Raw genomic sequence first — 22,926 nt, forward strand, 5'->3', positions numbered from 1 at the left:
GAATTTCTAACTACTTTATTATTAAACAAGAACTATATCTGACCATGAATCAAATATCATAACAATTTACCTGGTCTACTCATGTCACTGAGGGAAGGAAAGCTGCCATTCTAAATACACCTTGCCTATTTCTAAATCTAGAACCAGAATAATGTTCAGCAGTTCAATCTTAACTGATCACTGAATTCGCTCAGCAGGTCACTCAGTTCAAGGCCAGTTAGGAGTGCTTAAAAAATGCATGCCAACCTAGAGAATTCTAAATCACATTAAGAAGAATATAAACGTATGAATAAACAATTGTGACTGGCTGCCCAATTCATTAGCATCGGATAGTTTACAAGTAAAAAATATCTACTGGGTAGTTGACTGAGCATGTAAAATTATTAGCGTACATTGGATTCACATAGACAAACACAATTTAGTGTCAGCGTTAGGCTGTTCGGCCCGACAACACTGCTCCATCTTTTAAAAAGTGAGAGGAATGAGTTAATACGTGCAAGGTGTTTCATTTTTGCTTGCATTACCCGGGTTCACGGCAGTGTGAAAGGGGTAGATAGGATAGGATTTTTAAAGCGTCTCCAGGGGGTCATTTTGAGTCAGTATGTGAACTGTCCTTCTGGAGATAGGTCAGTGCTAGACCCAATAACAGGGGAATGAAGCTTCTAAAATTATTGAAGCGTCTGTGAACGAACATATTTTTGGGATAGTGACCGCAAATTTGTAAGCTTCAATGTCATTATGGAAAGAGAGAAGAGTGCAGAAATTCAGATATCACAATTGAGAACAGATTCAATATCATTGCATAGGAAAAGGCAGACACAGACTTAGAGCAGCTGCTACGACGCAAGTTGATGTTTGGAAAGTGGTAGTCTTTAAAAAGTGGGAATTCATGGCCGGTCTGCTTGTGAAAGAGTGGAAGGCAAGGACGTAGATCCTGGAAGCATTGGAATTATAGAAATATCGAGATTTTTATAGAATGATACGTCAGGAACAGAGCAAGAAGAACACACCAGGAGAGGCATTTCAAGAGTATGAGAGCGTGTGTGTGTGTGCGTATGTGTGTGTGTGTGTGTGTGTGTGTGCATGTGTGTGTCTCTGTGTGTGTGACTGTGTATGTGCATGTGTATGTGTCTGAGTGGATGTGAGTTCGTGTGGATAGTTGTGTGTCAATGTGTTTTCTGTATTCTTAAAAAAAAAGCTGGAAACAGAGGAGCCACCACGCATCTTTGATATATAGAATTTAAAAAAATACTCCCAACTACCACCGGAGGCATTTTATAGGTATAACATCAGGAAAAGGGGAAGAGTGCGGTGTATTAGAGATCAAAGGCGTAGCCTGTGCGTTGAGACAGAGGACATGAGTGAGTTGCTGACTGAATACTTCTCACCTCTATTCAGAAAACGGGAAAAAAAACATAGTTGTTGGGGTAGTGAAGTTGTTAGACATGTCATGATTAAGAAAGAAGAGGCGTTTGATCCTGTGGCGCGAATAACGTTGCATAAATCGCAGGGCCTGTTACTGTTTACCTGGCTTCTATGTGCATGGCAGGAGATTACTGGGGCCCTGGTGGAAATATTGAACACTTCACTGAAGAGAGACGAAACAACAGTGGGCCGGAGATAGCTGATGCTTTTCATTGATAAAAGCATCAGGAATAGGCGAAGTAGTAGTAGAAAAGACAGTCCACTGTCACAGTCAGGGAAAGTAGTGGAAAAAATTCAGAGGGGCAGAATGAATAAACACTTGGAAAGGTAGGAATTGATCAGGGATCGTTAGCATTGATTCATTGGAGAGAGATCATGTGTGATTTATTTAACTGAGTCTTTCAGGAAGATGGTTCATATATTCAACATATTTGCCAGCGTATTGCATATGATGTGGTTTACATGAATGTCGGTAAGGCCTTTGACAATATCCCACAGGGAAAACTGATCAAAAAGTTAAATGCCCATGAGATCAAAGGTAAGTTGGAAAACTAGATTCAAAACAGGCTTGCAAATTGGAGGCAAAGAGAGATACAAAGGAGGCAAATAGAGGGTTTTTTTTAAATGATTGGAATCTTGTGACCATCGGTGTAACACAAGCATTGGTGCCTGAATCCTTGCTGTTTGCTGTGTACATTTTTCACTCGGTTGTTAGCTGGTCAACATAGATATGGTGTACCGAAGTGTCTGTTTCTGTGGATTATGTATGACACTGTGACCCATATATCAACACAATTCTACATTACTTTCTGACATTACTCTGCATTGCAAGGCAACCCAGACAATCTAGTTAACAATTTTTGACATCAGCTGGGAATACCCTGACTGCTCTCCTTCTCAAACTCGCCACTATCCTGAGGCTCCGCTTAAAGTCACCATCAGTCGCCTCTGTCTCTCTCTGTCTCTGTCTCTCTCCCTCTGTCTGTCTGTCGTTCTCTCTCTCTCTCTCTGTCCCCCCCACTCCCTCTCTCTACCCACCACCCCCCGCATCAGGAAAGCCGCCGAATGGTCATCTGGGACTGTATATTCTGCCTTTAACTTCCAACAGACTACATGCAAACACTTTCATGCCAGGAAATCTATACATCTCTTATGGAATGTATTGAACGACAGTCATCTGTGTTCGAAGCTTCCACAAGCTCACTATCACCTGAGATAGGAAAGCTGTCTTCACCCTGATCGAAATAACCTGCCCCCTAATCTCAGACCGTGAAACTCTGTTTTATCTGGATACCCTAAGTCAAGTGGAACATCAAATCTGCACCATCATACCCAGGCCTTTCATAATTAATTACATTTCAGTGAGATCATTTCTCGTTCTTCCAAACACTAATGCATTTAAACCCAGTCAATCTCATTGCTCCACAAATCTGCTATTGCAGGTATCAGGCGACTAATCTGTCACTGCAATCATTCTCTAAAAAAGCACTGCACCTCCTACACGGTGATCAAAACTACTCACAATACTTCAGCTCAGATCTTGGCGAAGTCCTGCAGAAGCAGTATAAAGAAATTGCTCTTGTGTGAGGTTCTTGTTCAATGAAGACCAATTTAACACTTATCTTTCTATCTGGTAATTAGTTCCTTGATTTCAGTTGCCGGTGTACAGGGTCAGCCACATGACTTTGTTCATCACCTCATCCAAGTATTTAAACATTTGAAGAACATTATGATACTCTGTTTTCTTTTGTTTTCCCTCCAGTGTCGCTAACTTCAGACTAATCCAATTTAGATTGCATTTTGTATGTTTCTGCTCACTGATTCAACTTGACCAGAAGGCCGTGAAGCCGGTTTGCATGGTCCCCATCAGCAAACCTGACAATACCACACCTGTCCTAAAAGACCTTCCCTTTAATCTAAGGTTAAGCCTTCGGTCGCTAGTCCGAAGATAAAGAGAAACTTCTTTATCGAAAGAGAGATGAATCCATGGAGTTCACTATCACAAAAGACTGTGGAGGCCAGTTCACGGGGCATATTTAATACGGAGATCAATAGGTTCTTGTTTGTAAAGAGAACCAAGGGTTACGCGAGAAAGCATGGGAATGTGATGAGAAAGTTATCAAGCATGACTGAAGACGAAGCAGACTCGATGGGCTGAATGGCCTACTTTCTGCTGGATTTGTCAGAACCTAAACTTTGCTAATATGGTCGACATGACCATCTACTGAACTTGTTGCCACCTCACTTGCTGCCAATAAGTGTAGATTATCAGCCCGAGGGATTGACCAACTTTCGATTGCGTTTACGTATCATAAACATGAATAGCTTAACATGTGAGGAACATTTGAGGCCTCTGCGTCTATACTCTGTGCAGTTTAGAAGGATGAGTGCGGGGGGAATCTCATTGAAGGTTACAGAATACTGAATGACCTTGACAGAGTTCATGTTGGGAAGATGTTGCCATTTCTGGGAGAGACTAGCGACCGAGGGCATAACTTTACATTAAAGGGAAGAGTTTTGGGGACAGAGATAAAGAGAAACTTCTTCAGCTAAAGAATGGTGAATCTATTGAGTTCACTATCACAGAAGACTGTGGAGGCCAGGTCACAGAGCATATTTAAGACGGAGATCAATAGATACTTGTTTGTAAAGGGGATCAAAGGTTACGAGGGAAAGCAGGGGAATGTGATGAGAAAGATATCAGGCATGACTGAATGACGAAGCAGACTCGATAGGCTGAATGTCCTACTTTCTGGTCCTATGTCTTATGGTCTTACAGATGTAAAATCATGGTGCATAATTTTACAGACGAGGTGTATAAAGTGGATGTCATGGAAAATTTGATATGTTACAAATTTGAACGGTCGTGGATTGTATTATAGTGCGCTGTATCAGTCACAGATAAGCCGAAAATCTAAGAAGTGCAAACAAACGTCTTTAAAATTTGAGCCGATTTTTCAGACGAAGAGAGAAAGCGATAGGGTTAGGTAAACACATTCTATCAAATGACCATAATTGGTAAAATGTCGGAAATGTAATGGGGATGATCAATTTACCCAGTGGATAAGCGAGATGTGGAAATTACGAGCTGAACTAATGATAAAATCAGATTTTGGGGCAACTATTTAAAGTCAATTGAAAAGTCGTTTGGCGATTTGACATTTTCAGAACCACAGAAAGCAAAAATGAAATAAAAGAAACAAAACAAGTCAAGCAATGGAAGAAGTCAGTAAACCTGACAGCATCTGTGTAGAGAGAAAGATAGGTGATGTTTTGAGTAAAATGTGACTGTTGACGAATGGAGCTTTTATAATGAAAACAGGATGGAGAGGTGGAGAGAGTGGAACAGATGGTGAGTATGTCCAGAACAAAGGACAAAGGGGCTGTTAGTAATAATATAGGAGAAAAATAGGATGAAGAAAGGCTTGTAATGATTGTACCGACGAAGTGAAAATAGAACTATCCTGCAGAGACCAAGGCTGACAGGACGTAAATAGTTAAAGGAGGAACCTGCTGGATTGTAACACGAAGGAAGACAGAGATTCTGCTCTGAAGCTGTTGGAATTCATTTTGAGTCATGAAGAGGTTAAAGTACAGAAGCATAAATTGAGGAGATGTTTTTCCAAACGTTCTGTGTGAAGCTGTATTGCACGGTGTTTTCAAAGAACCTGAGACCAATAACCTTCTGTGGTTGTGTGATTCTATAATATCGATTACAAAGTGGGGAATCGCTTCCAAGACACAAGTTTAAACGTCATTGATCTCTCAAAGTGAGCTGGTGTTTGGAACCCTGTTTCGTTGTACCCATTAATGGTCACATTACTTCTCATTGGTGTAGAAGACAAGAGTTTACTTCACAGTGTGCACACATCAAAATCTATTGGTTGATGGAAACAAACACCAGCTGTCTATGCAAAACATGTCCAAGGAACTAACTCTTACAGAAATTAAGGACTCAGTAGAGACCTTTCATTATCTGTGAAACTGCATTTTGCTATTTTTCAGATTTCACCTGGTATTAGCAGCTTGGACGATGCTTGCACCCCTCCTAAAGTTGCTTCTTCTACAGCTATTGAACTGTGAGTTATGATCTGATGAATACATTCACTTAATTATTGTTGAGATAACGATTATTCCAATGTGAGTTGCAATATTGTAACTAACATTCTGTGTGATGGAAGACGGTGACAGGACGTGGAATCAGAATTGCATTCTCTTCATTTTTGTCTGACTGTTAATGATACAGTTAATGAAGGCCCACACAAACTAAATCCAATCTTTCCACACTATTCCTGGCTTCTGTACAGCTCTGTGGGTGGTACGGTGGCTCAGTGGTTACCGCTGCTGCTTCACAGCACCAGAGACCGGGATTCTGGTTCCTTCCTTGGGCGACTGCCTATATGGAGTTTGCACATTCTCCCCGTGTCTGCATGGATTTCCTCCAGGTTCTCTGGTTTCCTCCCACAATCCAAGGATGTGCAGCTCAGGTGAACTGGCTATGCTAAATTGCACATAGCGTTCGGTGCATTAGTCAAGGGGTTAATAGGGGAATGGGTCCAGCTGGCTTACTCTTTGGGGCGTCACTGTGTACTTGTTGGGCCGAAGCACCTGTTTCCATACTGTAGGAATCGAATCATCTCAAAGAGTTATAACCCTACTTTGCCAATTTGGGTCTGTGCGAACCCATATCTGCCAATAGTTTCACAGTATGTGCAGCAGGGAAACCTGCTGAACAACATCTAACTGATTTATTTGTCAATATCTGAAATAATGTGAAAAGAAACTGATTTTTTCATTTCCTTGTAATCTGTTGTGAACTTGATTTGGTTTTGGGATTTAGCTCTTGACTCCCAAAAACATTTGCTCAAAAGAAACTTATTTGTACTGCGTCATTCATGCCCACAGTGAAATGAGGGAGTCCTACGCCAAACTGATGCATTTTGGTGTTGAGATGGTTTTGCACTTTTAGTCACGGAAAGGAGTTACAATCATCACTGTGATAACGCCACAGCTAGCTGATTTTTCTTGGAAAAACATAATGGTTACTGGACAGGAAACATTCAGTCTATTTTCTCTACAGAGCTGCTGCCAGAGCTGCTGAGTTTTCTCAGTAACGTCTGATTGTTTTTCTGATTTACAGTATCCGCAGTTCATTGCTTGTATTTTTAACTGTTTTTATTAAGCTCTGTATTTGATCAAAAGATTATTCAGAACGAGATCAATATTGATAAAGTCTTCTGTCTGTATTCAAAGATTTGTTGCTAGAAGTTCATTTGAATTCTTGAAATTAGCGTTTACTCCTGAAGAGATAATACCAGTCACTCCAAACTACCAACAGTGCTGCATTGTTCAATCAGCGACAATTTGTGCTCATATTGTTGAAAATGCATTTTAACAATTGTCTTTCTGAGTCCGGCTGAGACTGTTACAAGTTGAGGCAGGGCTGAAAACAATATCATCTTGTTGGCCATGTCAGCACTACGAATAGTTTGCATCCATTTGAACATGTTTCCTATTACTGGGTGAGAGATGTGCTAATCTTCGTTTTAAAAGACAATGAAATGGGAACATCGAAGCAGATTGTTCGTTTGCCTTGTGTGGTGTCTGCTCTTCTGTTGGCATAGTGGTATCAGCTAAGGCAACCAAACAAAACAAATCAGCTTTCAATTTCTTAAGAAAATCTAAACAACTGGAAAGATTTTCTGTTATATTTGGGTCCATTGGAGTTTGGACAAACAGTGAACTTGGTGTCTCTAAGGCAGCGGTTAATACCATGTCTACCTTCGATTGAACACACACGCATGGATATTTCTCTCAGCTTCTTCCCCCAGCACAGGTCGCTTGACTACTGTGTGATATATAATCCATAGAATTATGTTACTCTAAGTCGCTTCTCTTGTATTCAGGAGAATAAATTGATGCAGAGCTCATATGTTTATCCTGACATTGTTTAATACTATAATTTTAATCAAACAAACCATTACCAAACCCTCCTACTGGAAGATCCAGAATATTTTTTTTTGCCAAATGTATGTGTAATGATGAATGGGTGCAGGGTTATATTTGATATTAGGACATCAATACTCCGAGCTTTACTTTTCTATTTGGTCATCAATGGCGGGATGACTGGCTTGGTCAGCGTAACTGGGAATCCGAACTTGTGGTGGTGTTCTGTGTGTCATGAACTATTGCATTTCGTTGAGGCTAGGTGTATCAACAAATCGGGAGTAAGAGAAATACAGAATTTTAATCAAGCATCAGTTAAGGATATTCTGCCAGTCAGGATGCGGACTTACAGGTGGTCGTTTTTCCATTTTCTCTGTACCTTAGTTGGTGGTGTGGGTGCAGGTTTGTTCGGTTGTGTGGAAGATCTTTGCTGAGTTGCTGGAGTTAACGTGGGTATTGCCAGTTCTGCGGCTGAATATAGGTTGTGAATGCTTTATGCTAATATACGGCAAGGAAAACAAGCTGACTCGTTTGACAAGTCTAATCGAGCTTCTGAAAGTATGCTGCTGTTGAATGCAGCGAGAGAACGAACAAATATTCTGGCAGAGACGTGGCTTGGGTATTGTTGAGAGTGAGAATGTTTTGCGAATCAGAAGTGAATGTACAGGGATGTCCGGTGTTTGTTCTCCACCTGTAGCGAATAATAAAAAAAAAATCCCATCTCAGACTCAGCCAAATTCCACAGCATAGTATGTCCACAGTGTGTTTCGATATCTTGCTTTTTCTTCAAAAGTTCTTTTCAAATTGTACTCCTATTCAGTCAATGGTGTGTAATGTTCAATGAGATTTGAAGGTTTCTTGCTCTTTCGCCCATCTGTTGGAGGTACATTTATAGGTCAGCTTTTTGTTCCATAAATTTATTCAGACTCTCCCCGTTGAATACTTGTGCCTGGTTGCTTTAATTAATCACTGGTAACAACAGTTAAAATACTTACAATCAATGGGAATTTTCCATGAGGAAATCTTCCTTGCATTAATCTGTGATAGTTCCGTACGTGTTAACTAATTATGCGCCGGAATCATAATCTTGTGTCTTCTTTTCATTAAACATGTTGCAGGGGTTAACTCAGCCTTACGAGGATGAAATATTCGAATGTTATTAATACGTGCAGATTTGATCGATCAATTTACATCCAAACCTGCTAGAAGGATTGATATTTTATATCTAGAATAGTAAGCTTATAGCAGCTCCTCGGAATTCAGTCAGAGTCCGTTATATGTCAGGTATGTGTCAGTAGACGCAAAATAAAAACCAGACTTACACTTGATTGAGGACTACGTTTCATGTCCTAGGAATTTGATAACGCAGTAAACTATTTCATAAAATGTTGTATGAACAAAGGAGTTTGATTTATATATATATTAACATAAACCTTGTATTGTGGGGATACAGTATTTTTTTTACAGAAGCATAGAGTGTGGGAGAAACTCAAAAGATCTGTCAGCAAGTGTGAAAAGATAAACACAATTATCATTGCGACTCCAGTATGACTATTCTTCAGAAATGAAGAAGAGAGAATAGAGTCGTTATCAGACTCCCGAAGTTAACACTGTTTCACTCTTCAATATGCTGCTCATCCTGCTGTGTTTCTCCACATTTCTCTGTATTTGTTTCAGAATGCCAATCTTCACATTATTTTCCTTTTAACCTGCTGTTTCATTTATTTTACTCTAGTTTTCTGAATGACTTTTATATTTTAGGAACTAACGACTCAAGAGAGGAATCATGAAGTCGTTGGATGCAATTTAATTGGAAAAATTTCTGGTTCAGATGGTAGGAAACCAGACTGGGGACAAATGCAGGAATAAATTCGCATAGAAAAGAAGGTTGGTCCGAACAATTGAAAGAAAAGGTTTTTGTGTTTAGCCTCTGAACCTTAGAACACAGAGCATAGAATTCTACAGCACAGGAACGGGCCCTTCGGCCCACAATGTTGTGCCAAACATGACGCAAAATTAAACTAATAATTTCTGCCTGCTCTTAGTCCACATCCCTCCAATTCTCGTAGATTTAGTGCTTAGCGAAAAGTCTCTTAAATGCCACGATTGTACTTTGCGACCCCACTACCCCTGGCAATTCCAGAATCCTACCACTTTCTGTGTTTAAAAAAACTTACCCCTCACACCTCCGTTGAACTTACCCCCTTGCACCTTAGATTCATGCCCCCTCGAATTAGACATTTCAACTCTGGGAAAAAAAAAGAGAGATTCTGACCATTAACAATATAAGTGCATCGTGTAATTTTATTGACTTCTAACAAGTTTCCCCTCAGCCTCCGCAGCTCCACAGAAAACAACCTGAGTTTTTCTCGTCTCCTCTTATTGCACATATTCCGAGAAGTATTTTTTATTTCAAATTCCGCAAATCATTAAAAACTCTCAGAGATTCTAACCTGACAAGTGCACAAATCTGACAGAAATAGACTTATTAATTGGTGGAAAAGGAACCGCAACGAAGCTACAAAACAAGCCTCCAGATTTGATAGAGACATGAATGAACTCCGACTTAGCACCCCTTGAAAACTATTTTTGTTCATTGTGTACTTTGCAATATTTCAGGTCATGAAGTGTTTAGATAGAATGGACCATCTTACTCTTTACAACGATTGAGCTAGAATCTCGCCTCTCACCTCATCAACATTGAAAATTGTGTCCTCCACATTGTTGAAATAGAAGTATCATCTGACACAGTCAATGTTTGAAAAGTATTTCAAATGGACATATATATTCCAAACGACCAGAGTTAATTCATTACAGTATCCAGGCTAGAGTTGCAACTAATATTGCTAATATAGTTTGAGATTGTAACAGTGCTCCCTTCAGTTACAGTTTTCAAAATGATGTCACTGCGCTGCCATGATTTGTTGTTTTCCAAACTGGTCCATTTAGAAAAGTCAACTGTATCAGATGAAATCAATAGCTTGGATTGCACAATCTCATTTAGACAATACCCAAGGTTGTTATTATCGCTTTTCTTCCACTAAATCAACATAGTTCCTATCAGTTTAATGGCCTTGGCGTATATGTAACTGTGTACAAAGTAATAGCTTTAAATTCTCACTAACATAGTAATTATTCTGCAGTATATGTGAGAGAACAGGCCACATAATGGGTAGTTTATGTAAGTCGGAAGGAGTACAGGCTGAGAAAGGGGAAAGGCTGAAATTCTATTTCGATGACAAAAGACAATACCCCAGTGTGCACGCCAGCTGGCAAGACATTTTTGTAGATTTTTGTTGTCCATTTTTCACTGGCAAGTAATTGCTATTAAAAAAAAATTAGGCATGAGGTGGGTGAATGCAAGTTACAAAAGGAATCTGGAAAGCAGCGATGAATGATTCACAGCCAACGCTGAGTGACCATGTGTGAGCACATCTGTTGGACGGTCTGTCTTGGCTTAATGCACGACCGTAGAAATAAAATGATTCCAAGACTGAAAGCAAGCAATTCGAGGTTTACAGATTATAGAATACTTGTATTAGAAAGAATTCACAGGATATTAAAACTCATCTATGTTTATCATACAACGCGAGAAAATTAATTTTGTTTAAATGGAAACACGTTTCGATTCCTGCACCAACTTGGGAGAAGAGCGCCACATCTTATCAATGAACATCATTAACAGAGCGAGCTTCGCAAACACCTGAATCTGTAAACAATACGGCTTCATAATCTTCCTCTCCCCAATGTAGTTGAACGTGTGTATTAAATGCTCAGAGAGAGAATTCGATAGCAACGAGGAAAGGAAATGGAATTAATTAAGCAGTTTGTTCAAAGAGGTAGCATCGGAAGCTTGGCCCGAATGTGCTCGTTCCTTTGTTTTGAACTCCAGAATTGTTGGTCGGCAGTTATGTATTAAACAGTTTCTTTTGATCAACGGTAATAGCACAAGTCCTAGAGTTAAGGAAATAGAGAATTGTTGCTGGATATTGTTGATGACTGACACTTGAGACGCTGTTGTCATATCAACACCGAGGCAGCAGAAAGCCTAATGCTTAAGTTGACAAATGCAGCATCTGCAAAGTGTGATATCTGCCGGGTTTAGTTGTTAACTGATTACCGTTAGCTGTTTGTTGTTTTCAGTATTGATGATCGAGGAAAAATCTTAAAAACTTGAATTTTTTTAATAGGGATGCCACACTTTAGCTCTGGGAAGTATTAATGCTTTATATGGAAGTCAAAACAACGTTGAATAAGTCACCAGTAAAGCAGAGAGCGGAGCAATCAGTAATTTTGTGAAATCTTCAAACTGCCAACAGATGGTTATCAAAGAGGTCACCAAATGTCTCAGTGCATTGGGTTGACAGTGCCCCTGTCTGTGTGAAAAATGTCAGTTAATTTTGGAAAACGAATATTAGGATGTGTTTTCGCTCCAGAAGTTACATTTACTGATCTGTAAGTATCGCATGAAATTAGGGTTTCACATTTCCAGATAACATTTTATTTCTCAAAGTAACTCCAATTAGATTAGATTAGATTGCCTACAGTGCGGAAACAAGCCCTTTGGCCCAGCCAGTCCATACCAATCCTCCGAAGAGTAGCCCACCTAGACCCATCTCCCTCATGCACCTAGCACTATGGACAATTTAGCATTGCCAATTCACCTAACCTGAACATCTTTGGACTGTGTCTCAGTTTCTTACCTCAGTTTTTTTAAAACAGTTGAATTTACTTTCAAGTGTTGCATTGATTCCTGACACATCATTTCTTGTCTCTCTATTTCAGACAGTCTTGTCGACACGCAAGTTAATAAGACAGGTAATTTCTTGTTAGTTTCGTAAGGAGTGGAATCTCCATATTGTGCTGTGCCCATTCAAAAATACTGCTGTAATAACTGCCTCCATGCATTAATGTTGTTGTTTTAACTAGCCAACTGCCACAACTGAAGGAGGATGTGTTCCTTCTAAAGGTCTCATCCTAGCAATCTCTGAAAAGAGAGTGTGAGGGTCATCAACTACACACCATTGTTGTCAGATAGAGAGACAATGACTGAGGATTTCTGGAAAGGAGGGTGTGAAGGATCAGATCCCACTCACAGTGTTGTTGGTAGATCGAGAAACAATGATTGGGGAGAGTGTTGAAGGATCAGTTCCACACAATGTACTATTCTGGATAACATATTTAAATGATTTCACATATGGGTGATTGCTGACCTCCTTCTCACATATCCATGCATCGTGCAACATTTCTGGCTGTGAAAGACAAAAGCACCATTTCATTTTCAAATCGTCCGATGGCGGCTCCTTTGTGACTTCTCAACTGTCCGTGCTGAACACGATGGGTAACGGACCATTACTGGTCCCTTTCCTCTCAGCCTTCCTGAAGTAAAAGTATTTTATGACGGCTTGTCAGCGTGGGGCAAGCTCGAACAACACTCGAGAAGCTCGACAGTATCGAGGAACAAAGCAGCCGCCGATTGATTAGCAGAAATCCACAGACATCCCCTCCTCCACCACAGACATTCAGTAGCAACACTGTGTACCATCCACAAGATGCAGTACAAACACTCACCGAAGCTCCTCAGACTGAACTTTCCAAACTCACGACCACTTATTTCTAGAAGGGCAAGGGGAAGCAGATACATTGGAACAACACACCCTACAAGTTCTCCTCTGAGCCCCTCACCATCCTCACTTGGAAAAATATCAGCCATTCCTTCAGTGAGGCTGATAATGCTGGAATTTCCACCTGAAGAGTAATTGGGAGTCTACCTTTGGGAGTCTACTTCTGGCATAGCAGAACTTAAAGAAGGCAGCTCACTCTCATCCTCTCAACAGGGCAAATAGTGACGGGTGACAAATGTTGGCCAGATGGCGATGCTCACATCCCAAAGACGATTCAATGAAAAATCTTCTCATGCTAGTCCATTCAGTTAATAGTTTCTATATAAACGCTTGCTCTCTGTGAGTGAGTGTCAGTTAAAAAGAAAGCCCGTCCTCTTTCACCATATCCAATAGGTTTTCTGAGTCATATTGTGGCCGAGTGCATTTGTAGTATCCTCTCACTCCCATTGCATGGTGAACAAGGAATGTCGGCTTTGAAGGGAGTTTTCCTGTTTCTACATTGTGAACCTTAGTTGTTATTTCTGTATTTTTCAGAGTCGGTGAAGCTGAGATTTGAGAATGGCAACAGTCCTTGCGCCGGCAGAGTGGGAATTCATTACAAAGGACTGTGGGGGTCTATGTATGATACGAACTGGGACCTGTTGGATGCTACTGTTGTATGTCGGGAGCTGGACTGTGGGACTGCAGTCGCTGCCCCACGTTTTTCTCATTTTGGACCAGGATCTGGACCCATTATGACTGGAAATGTTCACTGCAGTGGGACTGAACGCGCTCTGCGTGACTGTCCGTCTGAAACATGGCGTCACTACAAAAAACCACACTCTAGTGATGCTAGTGTCATCTGTTCAGGTAGAAATCTGCTGCCCTTTCTCCTAGTTGCATCACAACTAAGTACTGCGTGAAACTAGAAAGAGATATGATAACAGAACGACAACTGTCCAATACTTATTAATATCAATTTATTCCGTGTCATTGTGTAACGTGTTGAATATTTGAATGTCATGGGAGACGTGAATACCTGTTATTGTTTGCACTCCAGTGAATGGGCAGAACACGTGTCCATTGCGATGGCATTTGAAGCCAAATTGAGAGAGCTGAACCACTGAAATGATCACACATACAACCTAATGTATTATGAAATTCGACATTGCGTTGACTGACAAAAATCACTGCATAACGTATCTTCAGGCGGAATGCCGCTTTCTGTATGACCAGCTGAGGGTCATCAGTCTGGGGACGATTTCACATAGAGGGTGGTGCGTGTATGGAATGATCTGCCAGTGGAAGTGATGGAAACTGGAACAATTATAATATTTAAAAGGCATCTGAATGGGCATGTGAATACTAAGGGTTTAATTGGATATGGGCCAATTGCTGGCAAATGGGGCTAGATTAGTTTAGGATATGTAGTCGGCATGGATCTTTTGGACTAAAGGGTCTGTTTCCATGCTGTACCTTACTATGACTTGATGACTCCACGTCGACGGTGCACCAGACCCACAGAAGTAAGGGAATGTTTCACACACGAATCTTTCAGTATTCAGATGATATTCATCAGTCAATAATGTCGATTATTGCTATTTTAATTTGTAACGATGCAGTGATTTTCTTTTCAGAGCAAGTCATGTTAGTACCTGAAAACTCCAAGTGCTTTGGCAGACTGGAGGTTCAGTTCGGAGACACCTGGAAAACAGTGTGTGGTCTTGACTGGGATTTAAAAAACTCTAACGTGGTCTGTGCACAGCTTCATTGTGGAGTGGCCGTGTCTGTTTCAAGCTCTGCTCACTCTAGAAACAGTACTGTGCTTGCAGGTACTGAGGTCTTTAAGTGTACGGGCAGTGAGACTCAACTAGGGAGGTGCCTTCGGTCTTCAGACACTCACCATGATTGCAGTGAACATAACAATGTCACTCTGACATGTTCCGGTGAGTATAGACTTAATGGAGAAAGAAATATCAATTTCACTTTAGTGTTTATGAAAGTGATGGCTCTGGTATTTGTGGCATTGCTCTAACAGTATCAAATTTAAACCAATCTTTGCAATTTATAACGTAGTCATGCACTACGTGGACCATATGCACGCAATTAGTGAAAGCTAACATGTTTCAAAGTGTTTCTGTTTGTATTGGAAAATAGATTTATTCATGTTTGTAAACTGTCTGCACTCAACACCTTTTATTGTCTAGAATTTCTAAAAGGCGACCATTACGATAACGGCAACCATGAGTTAATATTGATACATTGCAGTGAATATCGGACAATTAACTAAGCCAAGCCAACGGTTTTTTTTTCTCATTTTTATCTTTTTGTACACCGATCATATTTTTAAACAACATTTCCAAACTGTTTGGAATTATTGAACATCACTCTTTCCAACAAATTTTTTCAAGCAAGACTTCGTAGCTCACAATAACTTATTGTCTGACCTGTATCATCATGTTTGTTGTTCCACGATCGCTTTCTGATTCTAATATGGCGTCTAAAGGAGATTCTCTTCGTTTCCTGGCCATTCACGTTGGATTGAATTTACACTACTCTAATATCACTGTGCATTTTACATTAGTGCTCATATTATCAGTTGTCCGATTTAGTATCATTCCAAGGCATGCCACACCTCTTGCCCTAAACCTTAGCATTTTTGCCCAGTACAGTACTCTTCTAACAATCAGTTAGTGTTCAAGCAAGTCATATTCTTTTACACCACTATCTGCACGTATTCTATTGTTCAAAGCCAATAGTCGTTGGCCCAGTAGAAACGTGTCGAAGGCAGAAGCATACTCGTATTTCTATTCGAGTATCGCTCGTCTGCACCTCCTCAAGTACCATGACACCCTCTGTGAATTATGTGATGCACCTAATCAGACACAGCGCTTTACTATCGGTCTGAGGACAACTGGATAACAACTGTCATAACGTCTCTGCCTCTGCACTAATGAACTCTATTTATAAATTTAAGCTTAAGTTATATTGGTGAGTACTCTGCTAAGTATTCTGTCACCTTCAACGAGCTCAACTCTTGAATACCTAAGCCCTTCTGTCTCAGCACTCTTGTTCAAAAGGTGAACCCAGTGAATATGGATAACGTCTGCCATTCTAGTCATAATGTACTGCAGAATCCCTGACGGGCATTGGTTAACTCCATTGGCTGTACGGCTGCGTTGTTCTACAAGGTGATGCCACCATCGTTGGTTAATTACCCTGCAGCCTCAAGTTGCCTTGAATGCCCTACTCCTTTAAGCTCACCTTTCGACTGACTAGTGTTGACCAACGTGTTAAATTACTATCAGTCTTCTTTCTATAATGAGAGTGCAGCCATATGATCATCCGGAATGTAGTGACCTCGCCTTCCCTGCATCATCCCCAGAGCCAATTAACTGTGCAAGTATTCATGGCCAAATGCAGCACAGATGCTACTGAACCATAGAGTGTTACAAATGCATCTATACATCCTCATTACTTACATTCTCCAGGACGCCGCATAATACATTGTAATCACTATTTTGGGAAGATTCTTTCGTTGTGAGTGTTCCAACAGGTTCATGAAGTAAAAGCAAGTGTTTTGAAGAAATTATATCTGTAATGACAGGATATTGAACAGCAATGTTTAATAAACTATTCATTTTGCCTTTTGCATCTTGCACCAATACCTGCAACAAAGGAGATTTGCAAACATTTGTTTCGTAATTTACTCAAACACAGGAAACCATGGACCCCGATTGGTTGGTGGGGTGAACAGATGCTCTGGGCGAGTGGAGGTCCTGCATGGAGAGCAGTGGGGATCTCTGTGTGGCATTTACTTTGATTCACAAGTCGCCAGTGTGGTCTGTGAGCACCTTCAGTGCGGGTCTGTAAAGTCGGTACCCAGAGATGATCGATTTGGGAGGGGAGCCGGACAAACGTGGAAGGAAAAGTACAAATGTCGTGGAAACGAGAGACGATTGTGGGATTGTGCAGTTTCACGCAGTGGACGTTTTAACTGTTCCCACGGAAAAGTGGCCAATGTCATCTGCTCGGGTGTGTCCGGTAGGTCTGGCAGATGTCATTCCAGAAGGGAAATAATTGACCAGATGAGTTATTAGTAGAATTGCTGTTGGTTTCAGTGTCACCGTTATTCAGATGAAATTTCAGTTCGAGGTTATTCACTGAGTTTGAACTCCACCAGCTGCCATTCTGGAATGGAGGACAGTGACATTCTTTCTGCACCATCACATTCTGTCGTTTTATTAATCAAGGTGCCATGCTTGATTTAACACAACGGTGTTCTGAGTTCTGAAAGCTGACTTCCAAAGTTAATTTATGTTAGATCCGGTTTGTTTCCACGTTTGTGAACATTTCATGAACAACATCAGAGATGAAAATTAATTATTTTCATCTCTGCATGTATCTGATTCATTCTTCAAACGTCAAATCTCTCTGTCTTCAACGATATTTCCAGACTCACTGGGTTCTGCGAGAACATTCTGTTAGTGCTTCTGAGGCGGTGAGTGAATCCTTATTGGCATTAAATCCTCGGATACATTGGGTGCATGTTGGAGGTAGTTTGCAATGTTAGAACAGAGATGAAAAACAAAGAAATTGAGAGCATTGTTTGCTATTCTGACAGATGTTTCCTGTGATTAAAAAAAAGAGACAGTGAGGACTGCAGATGCTGGTGAGTCAGAGTCGAAAAGTGTCATGGTAGACAAGCACAGCAAGTCAAACAATATTCCAGAAGCAGGAGAGTTAGGTTTCTGGCATAAGCCCTTCATCAGAAATGTGGAGGGTGAAGGGACATGACAAGTAAATAGTCAGTTGGGATTGTGGCTGGTGGAAGGTAGATTGGAAGGCGGTAGGTGGATACGGGTGGGAGGTTATTGTGGTAGTTTCGTGGGGAGGGTGGAACAGATCATTGGGAAGGAAGATGCACAGATGAAGTGGGCAGTGCCAATTTGAAAGGTTGGTGGAGGGAAGTTGTGGAAATAATTGAAGTCGCAGTTGATGCAGTGTGGTTCTCGGATCTTGAGGCAGAAGAGGAGACATTCCCCTTCCAATTACCAGGTGGCTTTGATTTGGCGGTGAAGGGGACTCAGAACTGCATGCCCTTGGGAGATTGAATGGATGAATAAAAATGTTTGTCTACAGCACGGTGGAGTTGCTTGGTGTGTGAGTCCCAGAGTTGTACCCTGAACTGCTCTATGATTTGGGGTTCTGTCTTCCTCATACATAGGAGACCACAACAGATGCAGTTCTTACACCTTTTGGGTGACAAGTCGCCCACACCTCCCTGCTCACCTCCAACCAAGAACCTAAAGGATAATTGCAAATACAGCAGGGACTTTCCTGCACACCCGTTCAGCTCATCGGACTGTGTCCATTGCTCTTGATGTGGTCTCCTCTACACTGGGGAGACAGAAAGTCAATTCACAAAGTGATTCAGGGATCATCACTGTGATACACACATCAAAGAATCCCACCGCCCTGTGGCCAACCACTTTTAATTCACCTCCCATTCCGTCTGGTACATGCAAGTCCTAGGTCTCCTCCACTGCTAAATCAATGTAACATGCCACTTGGAGGAAGAACGCCTCATATTCCACCTTGGGACCCTACAGTCACACGGCATCTGCATCAATTTCACCAATTTCCAAACCTCCCCTCTCCCCCTCATCTCAGATCCAACTCTCCAACCTGACACTTCTGCCTTGACTTGTGTTACGTTCCACTTTTCCTTCCTACCTACTTGCCCCTCCCTCCACACCGACCTATTACAATTAATTTCCACCTGCACTCAACTGTCGTCTTCCCAGCTATCTGCTCCCCCAACCACACCCAACCCCAAACTTATATGGCAGCCCCCTTTACCCGTGCACATTCCTGATGAATGGCTCATGTCAGAAACGTCGACTCTGGTGGTCCTCGCATGCTGTCTGACCTGCTTTGCTTTTCCAACACTACTTTTCAACTGTGGTAAAATTCATCTAATTGAACATGGCGGATTGGGAATCTGCAAGAAGCAAATAGATTTCCTGCTTCTGAGTTTCGAACTACCACTTGCAAATAGCCATTGTGGGCTCTACACAGACCATTTCATTTCCTCATTGTTCAAGATTAACAGGCTTTATTGATCCACATCTTTCCCAAATGGTTGGAAACGAAAAGTGATGACAAAAATGAAACTTGCTGAAAAACTGTTGGATAATCCATTTCTAATGCGTATTAAAGCTCATAAATTTTGCTTAGAGTCTCGAATTTCTCTCTTCAGTTTAATCGTTGTTCTCAATAAATATCGTGTTGCAGACGAGAATTCGTCACCAAGACTTGTTAATGGTGGAAGCAGATGCGATGGCCGAGTTGAGGTCTACTACAATGGAAGCTGGGGCCGAGTGCAAGACACCCTGTGGGACTTGAATAATGCTCACGTTGTCTGCAGACAGCTGGGTTGCGGTTATGCCTTCGAAACGTATAACACGTCGAAGTATGAGGCGAGTGCTCAATGTGGGAGGGTGTACGGTGTCCAGTGTCACGGGCAGGAACCGCAGCTCCAGGACTGCAGAATCTCCAGCTCACTGAATACATCGGTCTGTGACAGCAGTGATGTTGGTGTCCTCTGTTCAGGTGAGTAGACATTTCACAGCAAAAACTGCTGGCAAATATAAAACTATCTGTTGTGTGGAATACTTGTTCTTGATGGTCACTCGGAACTATTATTTAACACTGCGGTGAAAGCAGATGTGGGCCAGTTGGATGGGTGTAAGCAAGTGAGATTTTTTGCAATACGAAAGCTATAAGGATTTCATGATCCCAAAAGTAAAACTGACACAGATACATAAGGAATAAGGAATTCACTACGCTGAATACAAGCTAGCTGAACCCAAATGTTGGAAATTCCAGGCAACGATGGACATGTGACTATTTTCCATCACAACCATATCCATCTTGATATCATTATCTCCTAGCCTGCAAACAATCGAAAGTTGAATCATACTACCCAAAACCTAGAGTTTTACATTTGACCTGAATGTCAGTTTCGTGTCACGCCATCTCTAAGGTCCACTATTTGCACCATCCTATCATTTGCAAACTTACCCTTAATTCAACTGGATAGACAGCTGAGACACCAATCCATTGCCCTCCCACTGCCTTCCCTCATGCTACCATCTGACAACTTGAAGTCATTCATAGCTCTTCTCTCCATGACCTATCTGCGTCTATGTCCGATTACTCATCTGCTATGTACACACGGCCCTACATTTCCTCCCAGTTAACATATCTAAAAAAAAATCCGACCACTGTTGTCAAATATGTCCCACTTCATGTGTCTATTATTAAATTCCTGAGATACGTTTAGGGTTACAGATGGAGCTTGTAATACGATTTCCCAAGACCACAGCTTCGAGGTTTCTCTCTGAAATCTCCAATCCACTGAATTGTCCCGTGCTGTCCAACGATATGTAGGTTATGGTGCATTGGTCCTGTTAAATTGCCATGTACAGGTTAGAGTGATTGGCTGTGCTAAGTTACCCAGAGTGGCCAGGTGTGTGCAGGTCTGGGTGGATTGGCCGTGCTAAATTACCCATAGTGCCGAGGGATGTGCAGGTTCGGGTGGATTGGCCATGCTAAATTACCCATAGTGCCCAGGGATGTGCAGGTTCGGGTGGATTGGCCGTGCTAAATTGTCACGTAGTCTCGCCTTGTTTCATCCAGAACAGCCAACACTTGGCGATGTTTTGGACAAGTCAGTGGGATTGCTGTTGATCTGTACCACGTGAAGACTGGAGTGGTGTCGCCCCTGTTTATGTTTTGAAATGTATTATTCTGCTGTACGTCTCAGTTATAAATGTAGAGTTAATGGAAATATGAGACAGGCTTTTAATCGGACGTAGCCAATGTTATGGTTGCAGTAAAATGACAGTCAATGGGCCAAGACGTGTATTCAGATATTCATAGTAATTATCTTTTGTAACATTTCATTTCTTCGCATTCTTGCTAAAATTAGTCATTTAACTTATCAATGCTGTCAGGTGTTCTGTTTCATTATTTTATTCACATCTCAAAAGACAATGTATAACTCTTTCTGACCTAAATCTATACGTGATGTGGGACTGAATGAAGAGGGGAGGGACAATTGAAGGTATAATCGTCTGTGTTTTTGTTTGACAGAACACATGCAGTTAAGGCTGACAGATGGAGGAACCCGTTGCGCTGGTCGATTGGAAATTTACTACAAAGGGACATGGGGCTCAGTGTGTGATGACTCCTGGGATGTGATAGACGCTGAAGTAGTTTGTCAGCAACTGGGTTGTGGAAATGCGCTGAATATGACATCTCATTTCTCCTTCGGACCGGGCTCAGGTCCCGTTTGGTTGAAAGATGTGAAGTGTTCTGGAAATGAATCATTTCTCTGGGAATGTCCTTCAGCACCATTGGGTCACCAAGACGATTGTTCTCATAAGGAGGACGTGAGAATTATATGCTCAGGTGAGGACACTCTCAGTGTTGCTCTTCTCCTACAATGCTATGTTTGAGGATTCATACGAACGTTTGTATAGTGAACTGGGGAGTATGTAGAGCAGAGGCAGAAATGGAACACAGAAGTCGATGTCGTGCTTATGTTGCGTATAGCAATCCGAGATATTATTTTGTCTGTAATAAATAGTATTTCCATGAAAACACATCAATATCTGATATCTGCCGAGCTAATGGTCAAACACGTCATTGATGGTCCATTGTCACAGCTTTGGTGAAAGTAAATATTCTGCAAAATGTTTTGCTTATAACAAACTCTAATTTATTATCTCTACATTTGGACCCAACGACGAGAAATGTGATTCTTGTCAGTATATTGCTCGATCACGTCGGGAATCTGTAACAGTTTGATGCTTAGTTTCTAATGACCATATAATCTCATTGCACTTTCTGCCAGATTTCCACACATTACACGTAACTTAATTAAAATTGTACCACCCATTGGGCACCAATGTTGTCCTGTGAAAACGATGTACTTACTCGACGTTTGAGCTATGTTTTCTGTACTGCAAGTCCTTAACGCTTTGTCAATCAGAATGCTTGCTAGTGCCTCGGGGTAGCCAAATTAAAATCGTTGCTCGCAATTTCAAACTGCTATTACATCATTACGAGTTCGAGTGGATGAACACTTCCACTCTTCTGCATATCTGATATTCTCTTTTGGACTCAGACTTTCTGTTTGCCGTCAGTTTTTCTCTACTCTTTTTCTTGCTCAATAACTTCATGATGCTATTCGGATCTTGCTGAAAGTTTGCTTAAACTCCATGCACGATGCAGATTTTCTCTTCCTTCTGCTTGCTATTTCAGTAACGGCTTCCCATAGTTTTATAAGATAAATTGTAAATCGTACTCATCCCTGACACTTGCGTTGGACATTAGAGGATAGTCACAGTTATGTATCGAAGACATAACCAATGTCTCAATCTGGATATCTGTTATTCTATGAACAGAGCACAAGGAGATGCGGCTAGTGAATGGAAAACATCGCTGTGAAGGGAGAGTGGAAGTGTTCTACAATGGGACTTGGGGAACAGTATGTTCAGAAAATCTGTATGGACAAAGTGTTGAAGTGATATGTAAGCACTTCGACTGTGGTGAACTTCTGTTCATTGATTATGACAGTCAATCATTCGGAGCAGGAAAAGGACCTACGTGGCTCGATGGGATGGAGTGTCTGTCACACAAAACGGCCGTGCAGCAATGTCAGACGGATCCCTGGGGTCAATGCAGTTCTCAAAACTGGGCAAATCTAGGCGTCATTTGTTCAGGTAACACGACAAATCTCAATATTTGGGTGTCATTTCAAACACTGATTTCCAATGGAGTCAGCACGTTTCTCTTCTTGACAGAGCGTAATGTGAATAAGGAGCAGCCCCTCAATTCAAACCCTTGCCCTCAACAGTCAGGTGCGTCCTCTTAATGAGTT

At 41.3% G+C, this 22,926-nt stretch overlaps 1 protein-coding gene across 1 annotated transcript; it reads left to right on the plus strand.

The window, feature by feature from the left end:
- The first annotated feature begins 1,887 nt into the window (after positions 1-1,887).
- LOC122543743 (scavenger receptor cysteine-rich type 1 protein M130-like) lies at positions 1,888-22,920 on the plus strand. The gene is made up of 8 exons (XM_087975358.1): positions 1,888-1,963; positions 12,157-12,189; positions 13,530-13,844; positions 14,612-14,920; positions 16,695-17,009; positions 19,272-19,589; positions 21,135-21,452; positions 22,451-22,920. Exons 1-8 carry the CDS (start codon positions 1,888-1,890, stop codon positions 22,918-22,920), a joined length of 2,154 nt encoding a protein of 717 aa, XP_087831484.1.
- Positions 22,921-22,926: the final 6 nt, after the last annotated feature.

This window comes from Chiloscyllium plagiosum, unplaced genomic scaffold (assembly GCF_037043375.1).
Source record: "Chiloscyllium plagiosum isolate Xiang-an unplaced genomic scaffold, Cpla_swu_hap1 HiC_scaffold_27, whole genome shotgun sequence".
NCBI classification, from domain to species: domain Eukaryota; kingdom Metazoa; phylum Chordata; class Chondrichthyes; order Orectolobiformes; family Hemiscylliidae; genus Chiloscyllium; species Chiloscyllium plagiosum.

What these genes read in the sequence shown, in the direction of transcription:
- LOC122543743 (XM_087975358.1), top strand. Translation starts at nt 1,888, where the DNA reads ATGAATGTCGGTAAGGCCTTTGACAATATCCCACAGGGAAAACTGATC. An exon ending in TGTTGGTGTCCTCTGTTCAG is followed by an intron (nt 19,590 to 21,134) that starts GTGAGTAGACAT and finishes TTTGTTTGACAG; the next exon opens with AACACATGCAGTTAAGGCTG. An exon ending in CGTGAGAATTATATGCTCAG is followed by an intron (nt 21,453 to 22,450) that starts GTGAGGACACTC and finishes TTCTATGAACAG; the next exon opens with AGCACAAGGAGATGCGGCTA.